At 42.0% G+C, this 17337-nt stretch overlaps 2 protein-coding genes across 2 annotated transcripts; both read left to right on the top strand.

Annotated features, from left to right (window-relative positions):
• Positions 1 to 1763: 1763 nt before the first annotated feature.
• On the top strand, positions 1764 to 8256 carry obi1 (ORC ubiquitin ligase 1). Its single transcript, XM_079158269.1, has 6 exons — positions 1764 to 1889; positions 2112 to 2247; positions 3648 to 3739; positions 4039 to 4260; positions 5149 to 5237; positions 6354 to 8256. The coding sequence occupies exons 1-6, from the start codon at positions 1818 to 1820 to the stop codon at positions 7735 to 7737; spliced, it is 1995 nt and encodes a 664-aa protein (XP_079014395.1). The 5' UTR covers positions 1764 to 1817; the 3' UTR covers positions 7738 to 8256.
• A 1414-nt stretch (positions 8257 to 9670) lies between these two features.
• pou4f1 (POU class 4 homeobox 1) lies at positions 9671 to 11173 on the top strand (the record flags this gene model as incomplete). The annotated part of the gene is made up of 2 exons (XM_079158299.1): positions 9671 to 9793; positions 10199 to 11173. The coding sequence occupies 2 exons, from the start codon at positions 9671 to 9673 to the stop codon at positions 11171 to 11173; spliced, it is 1098 nt and encodes a 365-aa protein (XP_079014425.1).
• Between the last annotated feature and the right edge of the window lie 6164 nt (positions 11174 to 17337).

Below are 17337 nucleotides of genomic sequence, written 5' to 3'. Positions count from 1 at the left end.
GTGGCCTGTGATGCATTTAATACTCTGTTGAAAACAACCAAACAAGTACCAGGGATGTTTTTAAACGGGGATCAGTGTACAAGCATTTTTTCTGCAAGTCAATACTAATCACATTAGATCCTGAGAAGATGTCCTGGTTTGAGATACAATAAAGCACATGTTAGTTTAGATATGAGTAATGGCTCTGGAGGGCTAAACTGTGGTGGAGATGTAATTTGAAATATTTGTAGTGGAAATTATGCTAATAATAGATCGCTCTGTATCATTATTTATAGCCCAAATTAGATAGTTTACCTGAGATGAAGGCTTGCTAAATATTAAATTGCAATCTTCATTATGGGTATGTTTTAAATGAATGATACTCATCCAAGTAAGGAATTGTCATTTTGCAGTAATGTCAATATTTTGAAGAAGACGTTTTGCCATTTGCTATTTACAACATGGTCCTTAGGTTTTTGCTGTGATTCATCATTTTAAGAAGAAGCTAGAAACTACTTGTCAGTTGTTATTTGGAGCACATTGACCTATAGCAAACTAGTTATTTGATAAGTGAGACCAACTCAGTAAAACCATGTTTTGCCAGAACGTCACTGTGTAAATAATACACATACACATAATTCAAGTTTACTCGAAGAAGAGCTATATTTGTTTACAAGCTAATGTGAACCAAAATAGAAAGTATCTGTATGCTGCTGTATATCTGCAAGTATAATATTTATTTATTTTTCAATACAGTAAACCTTTAGAAACCTTTTTAGGAATATCTTTCCTATCCCAGTTTAATTTTAACATTTCTTTTCCAGTATAATCTGTAGCATGCAAATCACACCTCGATTCCAGCATCCCCTTGGATGATTGACTGCTTTATAGATATTTATGGGGAATATAGCTGTCTTGCCATCAAACCCATGAGTTGACTTTTGCTCTGGATGCATGTAATATGATGTACAGCTTTCAGTTCACACCTCTATCATAGAGGTAGATGCAAAATTCAATTCAACGGCTGAACTCAGAGCTGGTCAAAATAATCTATAAAATCTTATAATGAATCCAAAGTGGCACAAACAAGAAAATGTCCTCTCGACCACCCAGCAGACTAACATTGTTTTCTTAATAGTGTCTTTACTTCTCAGACCAACACAAATGCACAGCACATAAAATTAAAATAACTAGGCCTAATGGTTTCCCTTCATATTGGCAGCTCCACTTTTCAATACTTATATATATGTATATAGTAGGCTTCAAATGACTTCTTATAACTATTATAGCTATTAATTCATATATTTTTAGCTTATTGTGTTGGTTATATGGCCTATAAATATACAGTATGGTTCAGTTTAACCACTCGTGTCTCTTTTACACACTAAAGACAAAGGTATTTTTCTAGGAATTGGTTTAGACCAAAACCATACTAGAAGGAAGAGTGAACATTGGACTTAAGTTACATCAGGTGGTCACACAAACAACTCTAAATGAATGATAATGTTGCTCCATGTCAATGTTTAAATAGGCGATATTTTGCTTAACATGAGCCATAACAGCTTTACAAGGTCAATATTTAGCATAACGTTTTTTTTTTGCCAACACAATTACTGATAGTATTTATTTTTCCTCGACCTTTGTTTCACAGGTGGCACAAGCCTACTGTTGATGTTAACTACGGTTTAAATTGTGGGCGAATGAAATGTAACAGCCTTTTAGGCCTGTTTGGCTTTCCGTAGTTTTGAGACTCGGCGCGCGTTGCAGCGGGGACTGGTGGGAAATTTCTGTGTTGAAGTTTGTTGTGTGCGCGCGCGCTGTGTATTTCCTCAAAAAGCATGGCTCTAAACTTCCAGACGTCCACCCTTTCTCTGACTTTACCGATTTCGTGCCAGATATGTCTCGGAAAGGTAACTGCCGTTCCGTTTTTCAATCGTTAAACACAGATGTGTATACACGGTGTAAACTGCTGCCTTAGTAACCTGAACGTTGTTACCAGTTTAACGTTGATAGCCGTGTATGCAGCTGACATTAGCTAAGTTACCGTAACTTACTCAAACTGTGTTTCCTGGCGTGAATGTACCTTATAGCCGCAGCTAAGTAGTCGTCTGTTCGTGCTTCTCTCCGTGCAGGTCAGGCAGCCGGTCATCTGTGCCAACTACCACGTGTTCTGTTCATCCTGCATGGAAATGTGGTTGAAAAAAGCTAACCAGTGCCCCACCTGCAGAGTCACCATCACAGCAGAGAACCCCTGCAGGGAAATCATCGGTGAGTAGCTCCATACAAACAAGGAAAACAGACACAAGGCAGGAGAGGAGAGGAGAGGAGAGGAGAGGAGAGGAGAGGCAATGCGAGGCTTCATGTGCCTCCAGCATCTACGTTGAGCCATCGTGGTATCATGTTAAATGGGGCATGTTGGTAGAGTTGTGGACTGTCATTTCAGTTTAGTAAACTTTAGATTCATTTATGTTAGGCCAGTAAAACTGGTTTACGTGTTCCACCAAACCAAACAGTCTATAGACCAGACACTGTTTCTGTGAGGAGTGCCAGCCAGGTTGAACCAAGGTTTCAATTGCCACATTGTTGTTTGGAAATGCTTTTGACGTTGAGAGAGAACTTTTGGCAAATATTTCTATTTGTTACAATCCAAGTTTTGGGAGGTGAAGAAATATGTCGTTAAAAATGGCAGAGACCAAAAGAGGTTAGCTATATATTCATAATATTAGGGTGTGTGTTTACTTACACACTTTTTGCTCCTGCATGCAGTGTCTTATGATCATTTAGATTTTTGAAATTCGTGAGAACACAAATCCATGGTCTCATTTCTTCCTTCTTTTGCTGGTCGATATCATTTGGAATCACATTGCAAAGACATGCAAGTCTACACTGATATGCAAACATACTCAGCGATGGCCAATAGGCTTCAGCTTTGGACCATGTGAGTCATTCACTAGGATATTTCTTGCAAAAGTTATTTGACAGTTTTGAAAACAATAAATGGTTTCAGAGCTTTAATTGCTGCTGTTCTGACTTCTGTGCAGCCTGAACCTGTAATGTATCGGTTAATGTAATCATATATAAATACTTCAATCTAAAAGCCAATGTAAAACACCTGTTTGATCCCAACTTTTCAGATTAGCTGGGCCTAGTGACTGCACCCAGCACCTCAAAAGTCCTGCTCTCTTTGCACACTTTACAATCTGAACAAACCCGAGTGAAATATTGGTATCTTGCTGACAAACCAGTTGCAACATGTAACTCCTTCAAGGCACTTTTTTCACTTTGGACTCAGGCTAGCGGTTATGTGCTAAAGCAGAAGAAAGTATTTCTGTGCTGAACAGAGATTAAGTTGATATTAATACTCTCAACATACTCTGGGTTTGACAGACAACTAGCATATTTCCCACTGTGAAATAATGTGAATTAATACGTGAAGGCTACTAGGACGGGGCATAAATATTTAATAATTACTACCACAATTCTTTGCATGTGTGTTTGGGATAATTTCCCCCTTAGTTCACAAAGCAGCACCTCCAGCCTTTTCATAGTTATGGTTTTGGGTAGCAGCTCTTGTTGCACCTTCATCAAAGCTGCGTGACATTACTTTAATATCTGTTTTGTTGTCAAGTCTGTTGATCTGCCGCTGTACTCATGTTATTCTGTTATAGGAGGCACAAATGAGAGCGATCAACACGATAGTCTTTCCATGAGGAAATGTCTAAGAAAAACCAGAGGAGAGCTGCTTTTGCGGGAGTATGAGGTATGGGTTTGTCTTGCCATGTGTTTTCACAGCAATAACAAGCAGGTTGATGCTCTCAAATAGACCCATCACAGGGTTTATCGACACAAAAATGTGGCGTAGGCTGTTCAATTGCAGCCACCAACCACTGATGCAGTTTTTCTAATCTATTATTGTCTCAACAGAATATGTCCGATTCTATGAAAGCAATTCATTATTATTTCAGATTACAGTGTCCAGCTTTCAAGTTTCCAGAAATGGACCCAAACGTGTTTATTGTTAAACCCTGTTTTAGGTTTCACACTGTTTCTCTCCAACAGGAGGAAATTGAAGGGTTCATCAGAGAAAACGAGGAGCTGAAAATAAAAAATCAAAGTCTGGAGTCCCAGCTGAAGACTGCTTTGGATCCCTGCAGCATTAATACAGTGCAAACAGAAGACAAAAAAGTTGACCCCCATGTCCTGGACGAATGGACAAACAAGCTGCGAGCTGCCACCGATGTTTGTGATAAAGTAAAGCAGGACATGGATAAGCTGAAGGAGGTATGTAACCTGTCATAATCAATACATACTATATACTAATAATATAACGTGGTTGATCATATTATATGATGGAATAAGGCAAACATTGTTGACGCTGCTCATTTTTTTACCCACCTACTTGATACCTTCACTGATAAAGATGAGCTTATTTGATTGAAGGATACAAGGACAATGTGTTGTCATTATGCAACACAGGGTTGCACAGTAACATGCCGTTGTAGCCCATTCGCTACACATGAAAAACATGACAAACAAGACTATTGTATTCTTGTGTATTTTTTGAATTTGCATCAGGAGGAATGTAAACAAAACAATACTCTGTGCAATAGGGCCGACATCTTAACAAAAAAAAATCGACATCTGAGAAACGTTGTTCATCGTCTTTGACTATGTTTGAGTACAAAGCATCATTGATGTAAGCAGAGTCCGCCTCCTCTCTTCCCACCGGAGTCCTACAGTCCACCCGTCAAGTGCAGCTTGATTTGGGGTGCAACAAAGGAGCCAGGTCTCTGTAAAGATGTGGACACAACGGTCACCGACCTGCCGTTGCTGGGTTAGCTTGAATTTTCCTGCGACAGGACATCAGCCAGGAGCCAACTGGGTGGTGGAATGGCCTTAGGTCCTGGGTTAGCTTAGCCTCCATCGCGGCTCTCCTCTCGGCTGGCCATGGTTGATGAGTGTATTCTGTCTTATGTTATAAGTGCTCCAGTAATAAACACGAGAAGAAAACAAATTAAGTAAAATTTATGGGAACTACCGGCTGCAGCATATACAAGCATATTGATGCTTCTGTCATTACCATAAAAACTATGCATGACTAATTTTTGTTGCTACCTTTTGTGGAATCTTTTGTAACATACTGCAAATGTGCATCTTTACCATCCTCAGGCAAATAAGGCATTACGATCTCAAAATGTCGACCTTGTAACGGAGAATATGAGGTTGAAAGCAGAGGTGACAAGCAGATCTCCTCAGAAGTAAGTATCTTTCATTCTTAAGACAAATGTTTTTATTTCAATTACATGTTTTACTTCCATTCAGTTAGAAAGGGACACATACATTTAAATCACTGTCATGGGTAACAGTACAGACACATTGAACTGTTACAGATAGTTTTCACATTTTAGGCATTGGGAGCAATGAGGTTATTCAGTTTCAATTGACCCTTTGCTGATCCCGCCCCCGCAGTGCTCCTCCGTCAAGCTGCCATGAGTTACTATGGAGCCCACACTGTCACTAACTCCACTCCCTGCATAAATATAATCTAATTTTTAGAAAAATGAAAAAGAGATTTCAAAAAGAAGCGGACAGAAAGGTCTAAAATATGCATTTAGAGGATATATTTAGGATGTCAAACTGATTCAGCAGTGTAAATGGGTTATAAAGATGGAAGCCAAAGCCTACAGATCAGTGTAAAACTGAACCACCACCTGGTGATAGAGACAGAAGACAAAGCAGCATGTGTATACCGTGAGTAGCTAGCTTAGCATAGGAGTGCTAACTCTAGTTAATTATGGGCGAGCATACTCTTCTAATGTTAGCCCTACAATGTAACGTTTACGAAACGTATGTCTCCTTCCAACATCTCTGCGTAACGAGTATCACTATTACACGTTTAACCATGACTAGCTCCAGATCCACAAAGCCAGCCTGAAAATCCCAAAACATCTGAAACGATTGTTTGAGAGACTATGGTGGAGAGACAGAAAGTTGTCAGAGCGGGCAGATTCTACACTATGATTGCCCGCTCTGCGTTTGGGGGCGGGACTTGGCAAAGGGTCAATTCACTGTTTCAAGTTGGAGGCAGTGACTTGCTGCCAAAATTAGTAATTCCTGTATGATTTTCTTTTTTTTTTTTCTTCTTCTTTCTCTGTCAAATCAAATATGCTCACAGACCACTTTTTTTAAATAGATATTCCAAAAGACAAAACATTTTTATTTACATCTTAGGTTTGACTTTCTTTTTCAAATGTGCTATCTTGCATACGGTGCATATGCTCTGTCAAGAGCATGACGAATAAATAAAAGTTGCTAGGCTTTTCTGTCATGATGATCCTAGAACAATTTAAAGACCCAAATTGATCTGTCCCCAGGTTCGGTCGTTACACAGTGGCGGCACTGGAAGCTAAAATCCAGCTGCATGAGCGTGATGTGGACCACTTGAAGAGGGCTCTGGAGCGCAGCGACCAGTACATCGAAGACCTGGAGTCTCAGGTCAGAAAGCCTGAGAAGAGAGGTCTTGAAGTGCAGGAAGCATGCAGAAACGGCATGGCTGAGTCCGAAGCACTCACACAGCAACACAAAATCAGCATGATGATGAGAAGCTTGAGTGACAATGAGAGGGAGTCAATCTGCAGCAATCCAGTGGTGGAAGGTCGAGCCTTTTTTCGAAATCACAGTTTGATGTTCATACCATCTGCAGATCACAAAGAGTCTGATAAGACTCTGACTGGAGACCAGAAAAACGAGGACTTGGTAAGCACCTCGTCCGACCTTTTGCCCACCACTCCGTCCTCTGCCTTCCGATCGCTGACTCTGAGAAGCCCTGGCGTCCGTGAAAAGAGGGTTGCATTTAAACCAGCGTCCTATCTGAGGAAGCTTGAGTTTGAAGAAATTCCTAGCCCTGAGAAGAGCAGCAGCAGCAGCAGCAGCAGCGGCAGCAGCACCACCACCATGGAGAACCAATTCAGCAGCCTCGACGAGTTCCCCAAAGGCTTGCCTGCAAATACTGACGTGGAACCCTCAAAGTCTGTCTTCTGGGTTGATTGGCAGAGTTCAAAATCTAATGACGAGTCATGTCCAGGTCCAAGTGAAGACAGCCCAGTTAAAGGAGCCGCATCCGCAACTCTTGAAGGTGATGAGTCCGGTGGTTTTCCGATGTCCAGCGAGGCCTCCATGGATGCAGCGTACCTGGACAAAATCTCAGAGTTGGACTCTATGATGTTGGATGGAGAGAGTTCCAGTAGCCGGGGATCGCAGCTGTCCCTGGCTTCCTCCCCTCACGCAAACACTCTTGTCCCAGAACCACAAACGTGCCCCGATGTCTCGTCAAGTCGTGGTGGCGAACCCGCAGTACCATGTGACCAGAAGAAGCACTCGCCGCTAAACAACACGGGGGACACCTTGAGTGACAAAGAGGCTCCAAAAGGCTCGGCGGAGGAAAGTGCGCCGGTGTCGGGCAGGGAGAGCGGAAGCCATGTACCAGACTGTGGTCCCCCTCAGACTGACGAACTGTCTTTTGATTTGCTGTTTGATTCACTGGAGGAGAATAAGGCCGGTCCCTCTGGCTCTCTCAGTCCAGCGAGCCAAGACCACGATCACGTTGACTCCTCCACCACCTTGTCCCCCAGCTGCACCGGTAAACCTGTGAACACAACAAGAGACAGACAGGCACTGAACATCAGCCAGCCGACAAAGAGAAAGTCTCACAGTCCCTTTAACACAAACAGCCCCACGAAACTTTCAAAGCTCATGTGAAGGTTTTAAAATAAGAACCTGTGTGTTGTCACTGTGCCATCCACTCTGGTGTGTTTTGGTCGGGCTTCACAACCCCACGCGGCTCAAAACATTAACTCCACGTTTCTCCAGAATAAATTTGTGAGTGTGACGCTCCCGTGTAAGTTATTGTCATTTTGTCTGTTGTTATATTGTATGAATTAAGACAAAATATGACAGGTTTGTCATAGGTTTTTTTCCTGTAGTATACTTATAGGTCTCAGTGGCAGTTACATGATCTTAAGGCCAGCCTTCTGAAATTCTGTAATCTGACAAACACTGCTGTGCTGTTCTGTGTTCTACTGTATAGTGCACCAGTTTTGGTGCTGAGACATTTTTCAAACGGTCAGTCTACTTGTATGTGTTTGTCCTTTTCAAGTTATTCAGTAAACACAGTCCACGTGGTAATCTTTTTTATGATGGCAAGCAATACTGAAGACAGATGAACACAATGATCATGAAAAACTGACATTTTGAAATAAAAATTCCAGTGTAAGAGTTTGTGAGGAAATAAAGTAGTAATGCAAGGAGAAACAATGTATGACACTTATTTTTCTTTTGTGTTTTTCTGCATTGCCTTTATTTTTGCAGTTCCTCGATCACATGATTCAGCTCACCTATTAACTCCCTCATGGGGACGTTCATGGGCTTCAATAGGCTGTGTCGGTCTGGTATTTTGTGGTGAATTTTTCATATTGTCATTTCTAGTGGAATTCGGGACTAACATTTAGTACATTTTTCGTTTTTCTGTTTTCGTGCTACTTATCCTGATTTGCATCACATTAAAATGGTAATTATTAATTCCCTGCGTTTAAACGACGAAAACGCATAGCCTGTTAATGCGGATAAAAGCATGTTGTAGCTTGTAACGGCGGACATTAGAGACCTCACACGCAAAGTAATTCCATTATAGCGCTAAGCGCCTTATTTATCATGCAAATTTAACGATATCATGTATATTTCACATACCTCTAATCGCCGCATGAAATTTTAATTGGCTAGCCGTTGTGGTTTGAATAAATGAAGTGTTAATTCATTGGGATTAATTAATTTAGGTAAAGACTGTGTACAAGGTTACGCTGGTGTATTAAATCAATTTGTTTAGTGCTCATCTGGTGATGATGGGCTTTAATGATAAGACGGCGGTCTCATTACTTCCCAGGGTTAAGATGAGAGACCGACGGGACGAAGTATGTAACCTACACTTTTAAACATGTGCCATTGCTGTAAACAACTCATAAAGTCTATAAAAGAAACGTATAGATGTATTTTAGACTTATAATGTTGCTTGTCTTGCATTGTTGTAGACATGAAAAGCTTATCACAGATTATATGATTTATAGCGATTTCAAACCAATAATTCTATATCATAACAACGTCCTGAAATCGGATAAACACCAGTCTAAAGCGTGTGGCGGCTAAAAATAAAAAGTGTTAAATCAATTGTTTCCAAGTAAAGAACGGGGCCTAAAGGCATTGGGACCGGCGCAGCTCGGTGGCTGGATGGAGTGGAGTGAGCCCTCACAAACGCGGGCGTCTAGTCTCCAGATGTTACAGCCTGGCCTGTGAGCTTTTTTTTTTTTTTTTTATCCGTCAGCCTGCTCACTGTTCTGGCAGCGTTTATGTCTCGCGAGAGCAGCCGAGCACGGGCTTGACGAGATCTGAGGCGCTCAGGTGTAAGAGCCTCTCTCATCCCCAGCAGTGGGAAACAGTAGACAGATAAGTGCGTCTGAGAGACTGCAGGCATCTCTGTGATCTCCGGGCTCAAGGCTGCACTCGGCTCACTACACCGCATCATTGCTGGATAGGCAAAGGACCGCTGTGTATCTATGACTATTTTCCTGCTCTTGTAGCAGTTTCTCCCCCCCCCCCCCCCATTTCTTCCCGTGCACTTTAATTGGAGAAGCTCGCCAAGATGATGTCCATGAACAGCAAACAGCCGCACTTCGCCATGCATCCCTCTTTACCCGAGCACAAGTACACCAATTTGCATTCCAGCTCGGAAGCTATAAGGAGAGCCTGTCTACAAACACCACAGGTAAATTAGACCCGCAAAAACTTCGACTTTGTATTCTTTTTGCTGCATGTATCGCTGAACGCTGTCGGTGCGTAATAACAAGGGGTGCTCCAAGGCACGTTCAGCCAAGACGCGCACCTACTGTTTTTTTTCTTCTTCCATGTGTTCCACGGCAATCACTCGAAGAGTCTTCTTTTTAAAAGCATGTTCACGCGACGCCTGTCTTTACTGTTTTTGTATTAATTGTGACGACTTGTCGCTTCGTAAGGAACACTCCGGCTGCCTGTCGCCAAAAGTCCCGACTGACAGATACATTATTTATGTTTTTCTTTTCCTTTCTCCGTGTCTTTTTCTCCCTTTCATGCCCATTTCGCACCCCTTCACCCCCCCCCTAATTATCTCCCTTGTTATTTTCGCCCCTTACAGCTCCAAAATAACATATTTGCGAGCCTGGATGAGACCCTGCTGGCCCGCGCGGAGGCTTTGGCGGCCGTGGACATCGCCGTGTCCCAGGGCAAGACGCACCCGTTCAAGCCCGACGCTACCTACCACACGATGAGCACGGTGCCATGCTCGTCGGGGTCCACTGTGCCACTGGCCCACCACCACCACCACCATCACCACCACCACCACCCGAACGAGCACCAGGACATCATGGACCACCTCACCTCGCCGTCCCTCGCCCTGATGTCCGGCGCGCACGACGGGTCCGGCGGAGGAGGCGGCGGAGGTGGCGGAGGAGGGCTCCTCTCCACCTCCTCTGGCCATCCGCACTCGCACATGCACGGGTTGAGTCACCTCTCCCACCAGGCTATGAGCATGAACTCGCCTCTCACCCACCACGGGCTCTTACCGGGCCATCACGGAGGGGGTCAAGGCGGCCCGGGACTCACTAACGCCGGACTCCCCTCCATCAATGACTCGGACACAGACCCAAGGGAGCTGGAAGCTTTCGCAGAGCGCTTCAAGCAGCGGAGGATCAAGCTGGGGGTGACCCAGGCGGACGTGGGAGGCGCTCTGGCTAATCTCAAAATCCCCGGCGTGGGATCGCTGAGCCAAAGTACAATTTGTCGATTCGAGTCGTTAACTCTCTCCCACAACAACATGATTGCGCTCAAACCTATCCTCCAGGCCTGGCTGGAGGAGGCCGAGGGGGCCCAGAGGGAGAAAATGGGCAAACCGGACATTTTCAATGGAGGGGAAAAGAAACGTAAGAGGACCTCGATAGCGGCCCCAGAAAAGAGGTCTTTGGAGGCATACTTCGCCGTACAGCCTCGGCCGTCCTCCGAGAAAATAGCAGCCATAGCTGAAAAGTTGGACCTGAAAAAAAATGTGGTGCGAGTGTGGTTTTGCAACCAAAGACAGAAGCAGAAGCGGTTGAAATTTTCCGCTGCTCACTGATGGGCAAAGAAAATTAAAAGAAAAAAACGAAAATAAAGTTGTGTGACTGAATATGGGGACCAAGGGACACTAAGACACCGTTTTCAGTCTTTTGTCTCCAGCGATTTTACACGTTGGTGCACAATGGGCGTTAAATACCCATTTTACGAGGCTTCATATATCTTGTTTATTTTCACGTTATCGGTGAATGTGAAGTATGCAAATAACAGATTACACAAGTTTCGCTCCGTTGTCACGAGGGGGAAAGTTTCGCGACGTCGACATTGCCTTTTGACACACGTGGAAAGAGGTAATTTGCTTGATAATATAGCGAGTTATTTTCTCCTAATAGGCCTATAATTTGAAGTATAGCCATTTACGAATTACCTCATTGATTGTTGAATTGTGTTTTTTGGTTTGATTTTTTTTTTTGTCGTTGTTGTTATAGAATAATTCATGAATCTGTTCATTTATTCATGTATTCATTTCTTCTCATTTAGAGGCTGCTATGAACTCAAATTTAGTTGCAAACTTTTATGGCGAACGAAAAAAAGAATAATGTTTAGGCCTGCATGACAACCCTAATTCACGGGCAGTAAGTTGGCCTCAATGGGCTGTCACATGTAGAGATATATTTATTTTGAATTTGCACAAAGAAAAAGACCCTTTAGGTTTATAGATCGGTTGTGTCGAAATGGTTTTGTATTTACAGAGACTTTGTCACTTATCAGAGGTGAACTCCTGTGTTTTGGAAATAAATTAAATAGGGTCTATCGACACCATTGGCATCACAGGGAGAAGTTTCAAACAGATTCAGAGAGCACGAACGCCCTGTCCGCTTCATCAAGGAGAAGTCAGGATGAAAGAAAAAAGAAGAAGAAGTTTTCCTTCATGTGTTTCAGTTTGCAGCGCAAACACTCTACACTATGCATTGGGAAAAGAATCACTGCGTACAGTAGAGCTGTCTACTGGTAGACCTTATTTTGTGGATGGTGTAAGTCACTGTTAAAATGCCTGTTTTCACGTTGAGATCACCACGTTGTTTGTCGTGTTAATTGTTACGGAAACGTTGTGTAAGTAATATTTTACTTTGTGCACAAGTATGTTTACAAAACTGCGGCGACATGTGCATCATGGAAAATGTCCCACTGTCTCCTTCCCCCTCTCACAACTTCTCCACTCTCCTCTGTTGTCCTCTTACTTTCATTGGTACTATTCATCCTGTAAGCCAAATTCAACAGGGAGGTGTGTTCCAGCAATCTTCTAATAAATTGAAGAAAGAAAAACGACGCGTTTTTGTTTGTGATTGGGTCCACAATGAACACAATTATGAAGGTTTTAATGTACATATTGGTATTATTGTGGCCACACACAAATTCAGACTTTTACGTGTCGGTTTTGTTATGATTTTAAATCACTGAATTAAAAAAAAATTAATCTTGCATTTTTACAATCGAGATGAAGCGTCCAATAATTCAAATAATGCCTGGGTGTCTTTAAACATTGTCTCATAGATGGTTTAGGGGATTTGCCTCATTTTGGAGGTAAATGAAAATGAAGCATTGTCACATTTTAAAACTGAAATAGATTTGTTCTTCTTGTACCTTTAATACATTTTTTGTGCCAGATTTCAAATGAACATAGATAATGTATAGTATGTACATCAATAATAATAATGATAATAATACCAACCTAATAATAATCATATTAATAATAAAAAATAAAGTCTTTGAGCTAATTTAAGGAATGTTACATTTTAAAATGGCACAACAGAGCAAGTTACTTGTTCTTAATCCAAGGTTAAAATGGGACATTGTTACGTGGTTGTTTTAGTTGCCCATCTAGTTGAATGTTTGCACCTATGGTCTTCATTACAGCAGAATAGGCTGTTAAATGAAACATTGATTCGTTTGTCCGGAATTCTTAACTAAGACAAAGTTACCGCCTTTTGCTGTGTTGAAACAGGCCTGACAATCAACATTTAATGAAGTTTCACAGCAGAGTCAGAATAACTTAACAGCAGCACTAAAGCGGCTCGTCTTGACAGAGAGAGAGAGGGGGAGAGAGAGAGAGAGACAGAGAGAGAGAGAGAGGGAGAGAGAGAGAGATGGGGCAAAGAAGAAGAATAAAGTGTAGATTTATTAATCTAAATGGAACACTGTATGACCTCTACCCCCTTACAAATATTTACATTAATTATATTCACTCTATACTTCCAGTATGGGCTTCACTTTGCGCTGGATTTATAAAAACGAATTTCTAAATGCAGGTAATGCAATATTAATCGCGATTTGCTGATATAAAATGCAATATTTCAGACAGCTATCGGGGGTTTTGGGGGAGGCAGGCGGACGAAGGAAGCCGCTGTTTAAAAGCAGAGAAAGCTGCTCCTTATTGCCTTTCTTTAGCTTTTGGCTACATGGACAGACGAGTGAGCGGTTCATTAACGTGAGTAAAACTATTTTAGTCGGGTTTCCTTTGTTAATCCTTGTTCAGCAAATATTTAAATGAATAGCATATTTACCTCCTAATATCAGTTTGTCAAAGTATATTTTCGTATTCTTTAAAAGGTTGTAAGAAATAAGGTCAACCGTTCATACTTGTAACGATTATTCGAAGTAAAGTGTGAAAAAACAGAACATTTTGCACAGATATTTAATCTAATTGTATTCTTTTTTTATCGCAGAACAGACTGATCATGGAGAAAATATTTTGGAAGAGAAACGTCTTACTTAAAATCGCTGGTTTCTTGATTTATGTTATTAACATCACATTCTAAATCTATTCGGATGTTTTGGGCTAATTCACACAGCTAAGGGAGCACCTGATCAGAATAGTGTACGTTCATGTATGTGCGCGCGTGTGTAGCCTTGATATCTATCTTTTTTGTTTGGTATCTCGTGAGTTCAAAGTTTCCCTATATCGAACACAACACCGCTGGCACTGAACACACTCCGCGCGCGGCACTGCACGCGCCACATGGCAATAATTTCAGCACCACGAACAGCTCCGTTGGCTGGCTTGAAGAGTAATGCATTATTGAAAGCCTATATCAAACAGCTCTGGGGTGCTGTCTCTCTGCACAAGGGCTCTGGATGAAGTCGGACTCTCTGCCTGCACAATAGCCTCTAATATGTTAATGGCCGTAGGGGATGCTTGAGGTACCGTCCCCAGCTGCCTCGCCTACCATATGTCAGCCCGTTGCGACAGAGTCCTCTATTAATCAGCGGGACATTTCATCGGTGACTTTACCGATATTATAACCCTTAAAAAGCTCATATCAATAGTGGGCTGCAGCATCGCCTGATCGTATAGGTATTATTATTGCCCGGGCCTGAAAGGGCCTTCCCCCCACATTCATGTGTGGATCATAGGTGACCCCCTCACCCCCTCCCCGCCTCCTCTCGCTCCATCCCATGATGCTTTGGGTGCTCCATCTGAGCCTTTTGAAAACAACCGTACATTCCAAATTGATCACAGAAACACGTTTTCTCTAAAAAAAATATATATTTTAATGGGTCTTATTAGTATTATGATCAGTATAATTATAAGTATTATTATTATTATTATTACGAGGCTATTATATAACAATGTTCGCGATCCTATCTCGACCGCATTAATCACCTCCTCTCTTTCCTCCCTCGTATCCTTGCATAAAGGCCGCGATGGATTCATCATGGAGCCTACCAGAGGATCTCATAACTTAATTCCTCCAGGCTACTAGTCGGGGGAGTAATTAATCTATACCGTGGATGTAAATAAAGGGAAATTGGATTCCTGACAGACGAGATGAGAGAGTCTCTGACACCACGTCGCCAAATAATGATTTCACCGCACGTTATGGTTACGCAGGCGCTTAGATTTACGAGCGCGCGACTTTTTACTATAGCTCTGAGCGGAAGGGAGTGGGCCTACCCTAATCGCAGCTGTTAGGCTCGCAGGTCAAGATGGATTAGATCATTATAATTACAAGACTACAAGCTAAAGGAAAACATAAATGGGAGAACGTGTATTGCGATTGTTCTTGTCCTTGTTTTTGACATTGTTCTATACTTCTGCTGTATCTCAGAACAAAAAAAAGAAAAGAAAAAAGAGCTCCCATCGAGAGGCTCCGTTGATCTAACAATGCGCAGGAAGGGTGGCCTTTGGACGGAAATGTCAAACCGTGGATGTGGATGGGTAGATCCCCCAGATCTGCACTCATTTCCCACTTATATTTGCTCGGTAATCCGCAGTGGCAGCCCTCCATCGCCCGGGACCCGGTTTGTGAGGCGATGGTGTTGACACAGGGGTATATTTCAATCACAGAGGGTTCAGAGTCACACGAACAACTTATTTGTCTAATAAATCCGTCATTTAGTAAGAAAAATATTTGATCTTGAGGGGCTGACCTCTTGTCATGTAGCTACCGATGGATAAAAAAATGGGTATGTACGCTTCACGGATATGCAGGTAGCCTGCAAAATCCCAATTTAGATTCATATTTGTATGGAGCACACACAACAAACAGATTGAAGCCTGCCGGCACACATCCTCTTATTGTAGTATTTGTTAACCAAAAGCTTGAGCCGGAAGACACCAAAAAGTTTTCTGTAGTCTAGAGGAGAAATGAAGGATGAAATGATTCAGATAATGAAAATGTGACTTTTAAAGAATTTTTATTTCGATTTTTGGAGATAGTGAAGGCATCCAGGCAAACATACTCAGGTGCAAGGCAAAAAATACTAGGTCTGCACACCCTTTTATGCTCCAAATAAATAGATTATTTCTCTGTTTCTCTTTACAAGGCAACGTTTCGATCTACAAGATCTTGCTCAAGCAAGTATGAGAAAAGTGTGCAGACCTTTGTGACCAGATTCTCCTCTGTATCATTCTTTTACTTGAATGCTGTGATTTTAGTTTTAAAATGAAGATAATTAAAGAGACTAGCCCATCATGAATCATCAAATATCTTCCTTTGATTGAATATATGGATGGATGGAAGAATTGGAAATCTAATGGCCAAGCAGCTTGGACAGTGTCACATACTTTGAAATTAGAAACAAACAAAACGAGATAGCCTATGATAGCAGCTGTAATGAGAGTACAATATCATTCACATTTTGAACAGCTGAAGCCTGTAGAATGCCAAAGTGACATTTTTGGTTACAGAATTTGATCAGGCCTGCATGGTCAATCAAGTAGTAACTGTTGTGTGCCACCTAAAGTTGTGAAATCAAAACCCTCCATGAAGCGGTTCATTTGCAATATACTTCAACTCTCAAAGTTCACCATCTGTTGCAGTTTCTCTTTAACTTCTTTTGGCGTGGCACGGAACTTTAAAATCTCTTTTTGTCAGGTTACATGCAATCTTTTTTTTTACTGCTCCATGTTTCCCATTGAGTCCACTCTAAATTCTACTGAGACTTTATGAACTGAAAGCCATCACACTGCCACTCTGCAGTTGTATTTTGACCACCCGTGCATGACTTAAACACTTAGGTGATCTTTATGAGGCCTCAGTCAGCACCCGGGTGCCAACTAATGGATTATTTAACCAATTAAGCATTGCTTCAACCAGTGAGAACGTCTAAGGAGAGAACAGACCTGCTGTTGAGTTTGACTGGAGCATACAGCCCTGACATTACTTACAGGATGTGCTGTGATTGCCAGCTGCTTGAGTTGATGCCTCAACATTTTTGTAATTTACTGTATAGGTAATTTGCAACATCTGCATTTGTCCACTGCTAAACAAATCAAACAAGCATCAGAGATACATTTAACAGTTTTAATGCCTCAACCATCAAATGATCTCAGAGAGAATAGGCCACTTCATTTTCTGTATCATGTCTTTCAGTTGGTGTGGGAACTGGACGGGGACATCCTCAAAACAAAGTGGACATGTTTGAACCCCCTGCTTGTGTGGATCAAACGTTTTCCATCCATGCTGATGAAGTGCTGCACTAAAACATCAAAACACTCGTCATTGTCTGGACTGGTTCGTTTCAGGGGTGTTTCACCTCATTCAAAAAAAAAGAAAAATGTGCCACCTAAATGTCACTTCATGCTAAATCTGCCATACTAGCTAAATGTCATTTATTTCCCAAGTCCTGGCTCTTAAGAGCCGTCATATCCCCGGGCTAAGTGCTCTTTGAACCCTCCTATTGAACCCATTTCCCTGTCGTCATTACCCACACGTGCTGCAG

The sequence above is a fragment of the Pholis gunnellus genome (genome assembly GCF_910591455.1).
Source record: "Pholis gunnellus genome assembly, chromosome: 1".
NCBI lineage: Eukaryota > Metazoa > Chordata > Actinopteri > Perciformes > Pholidae > Pholis > Pholis gunnellus.
This window is presented reverse-complemented; position numbering and strand designations above follow the sequence as displayed.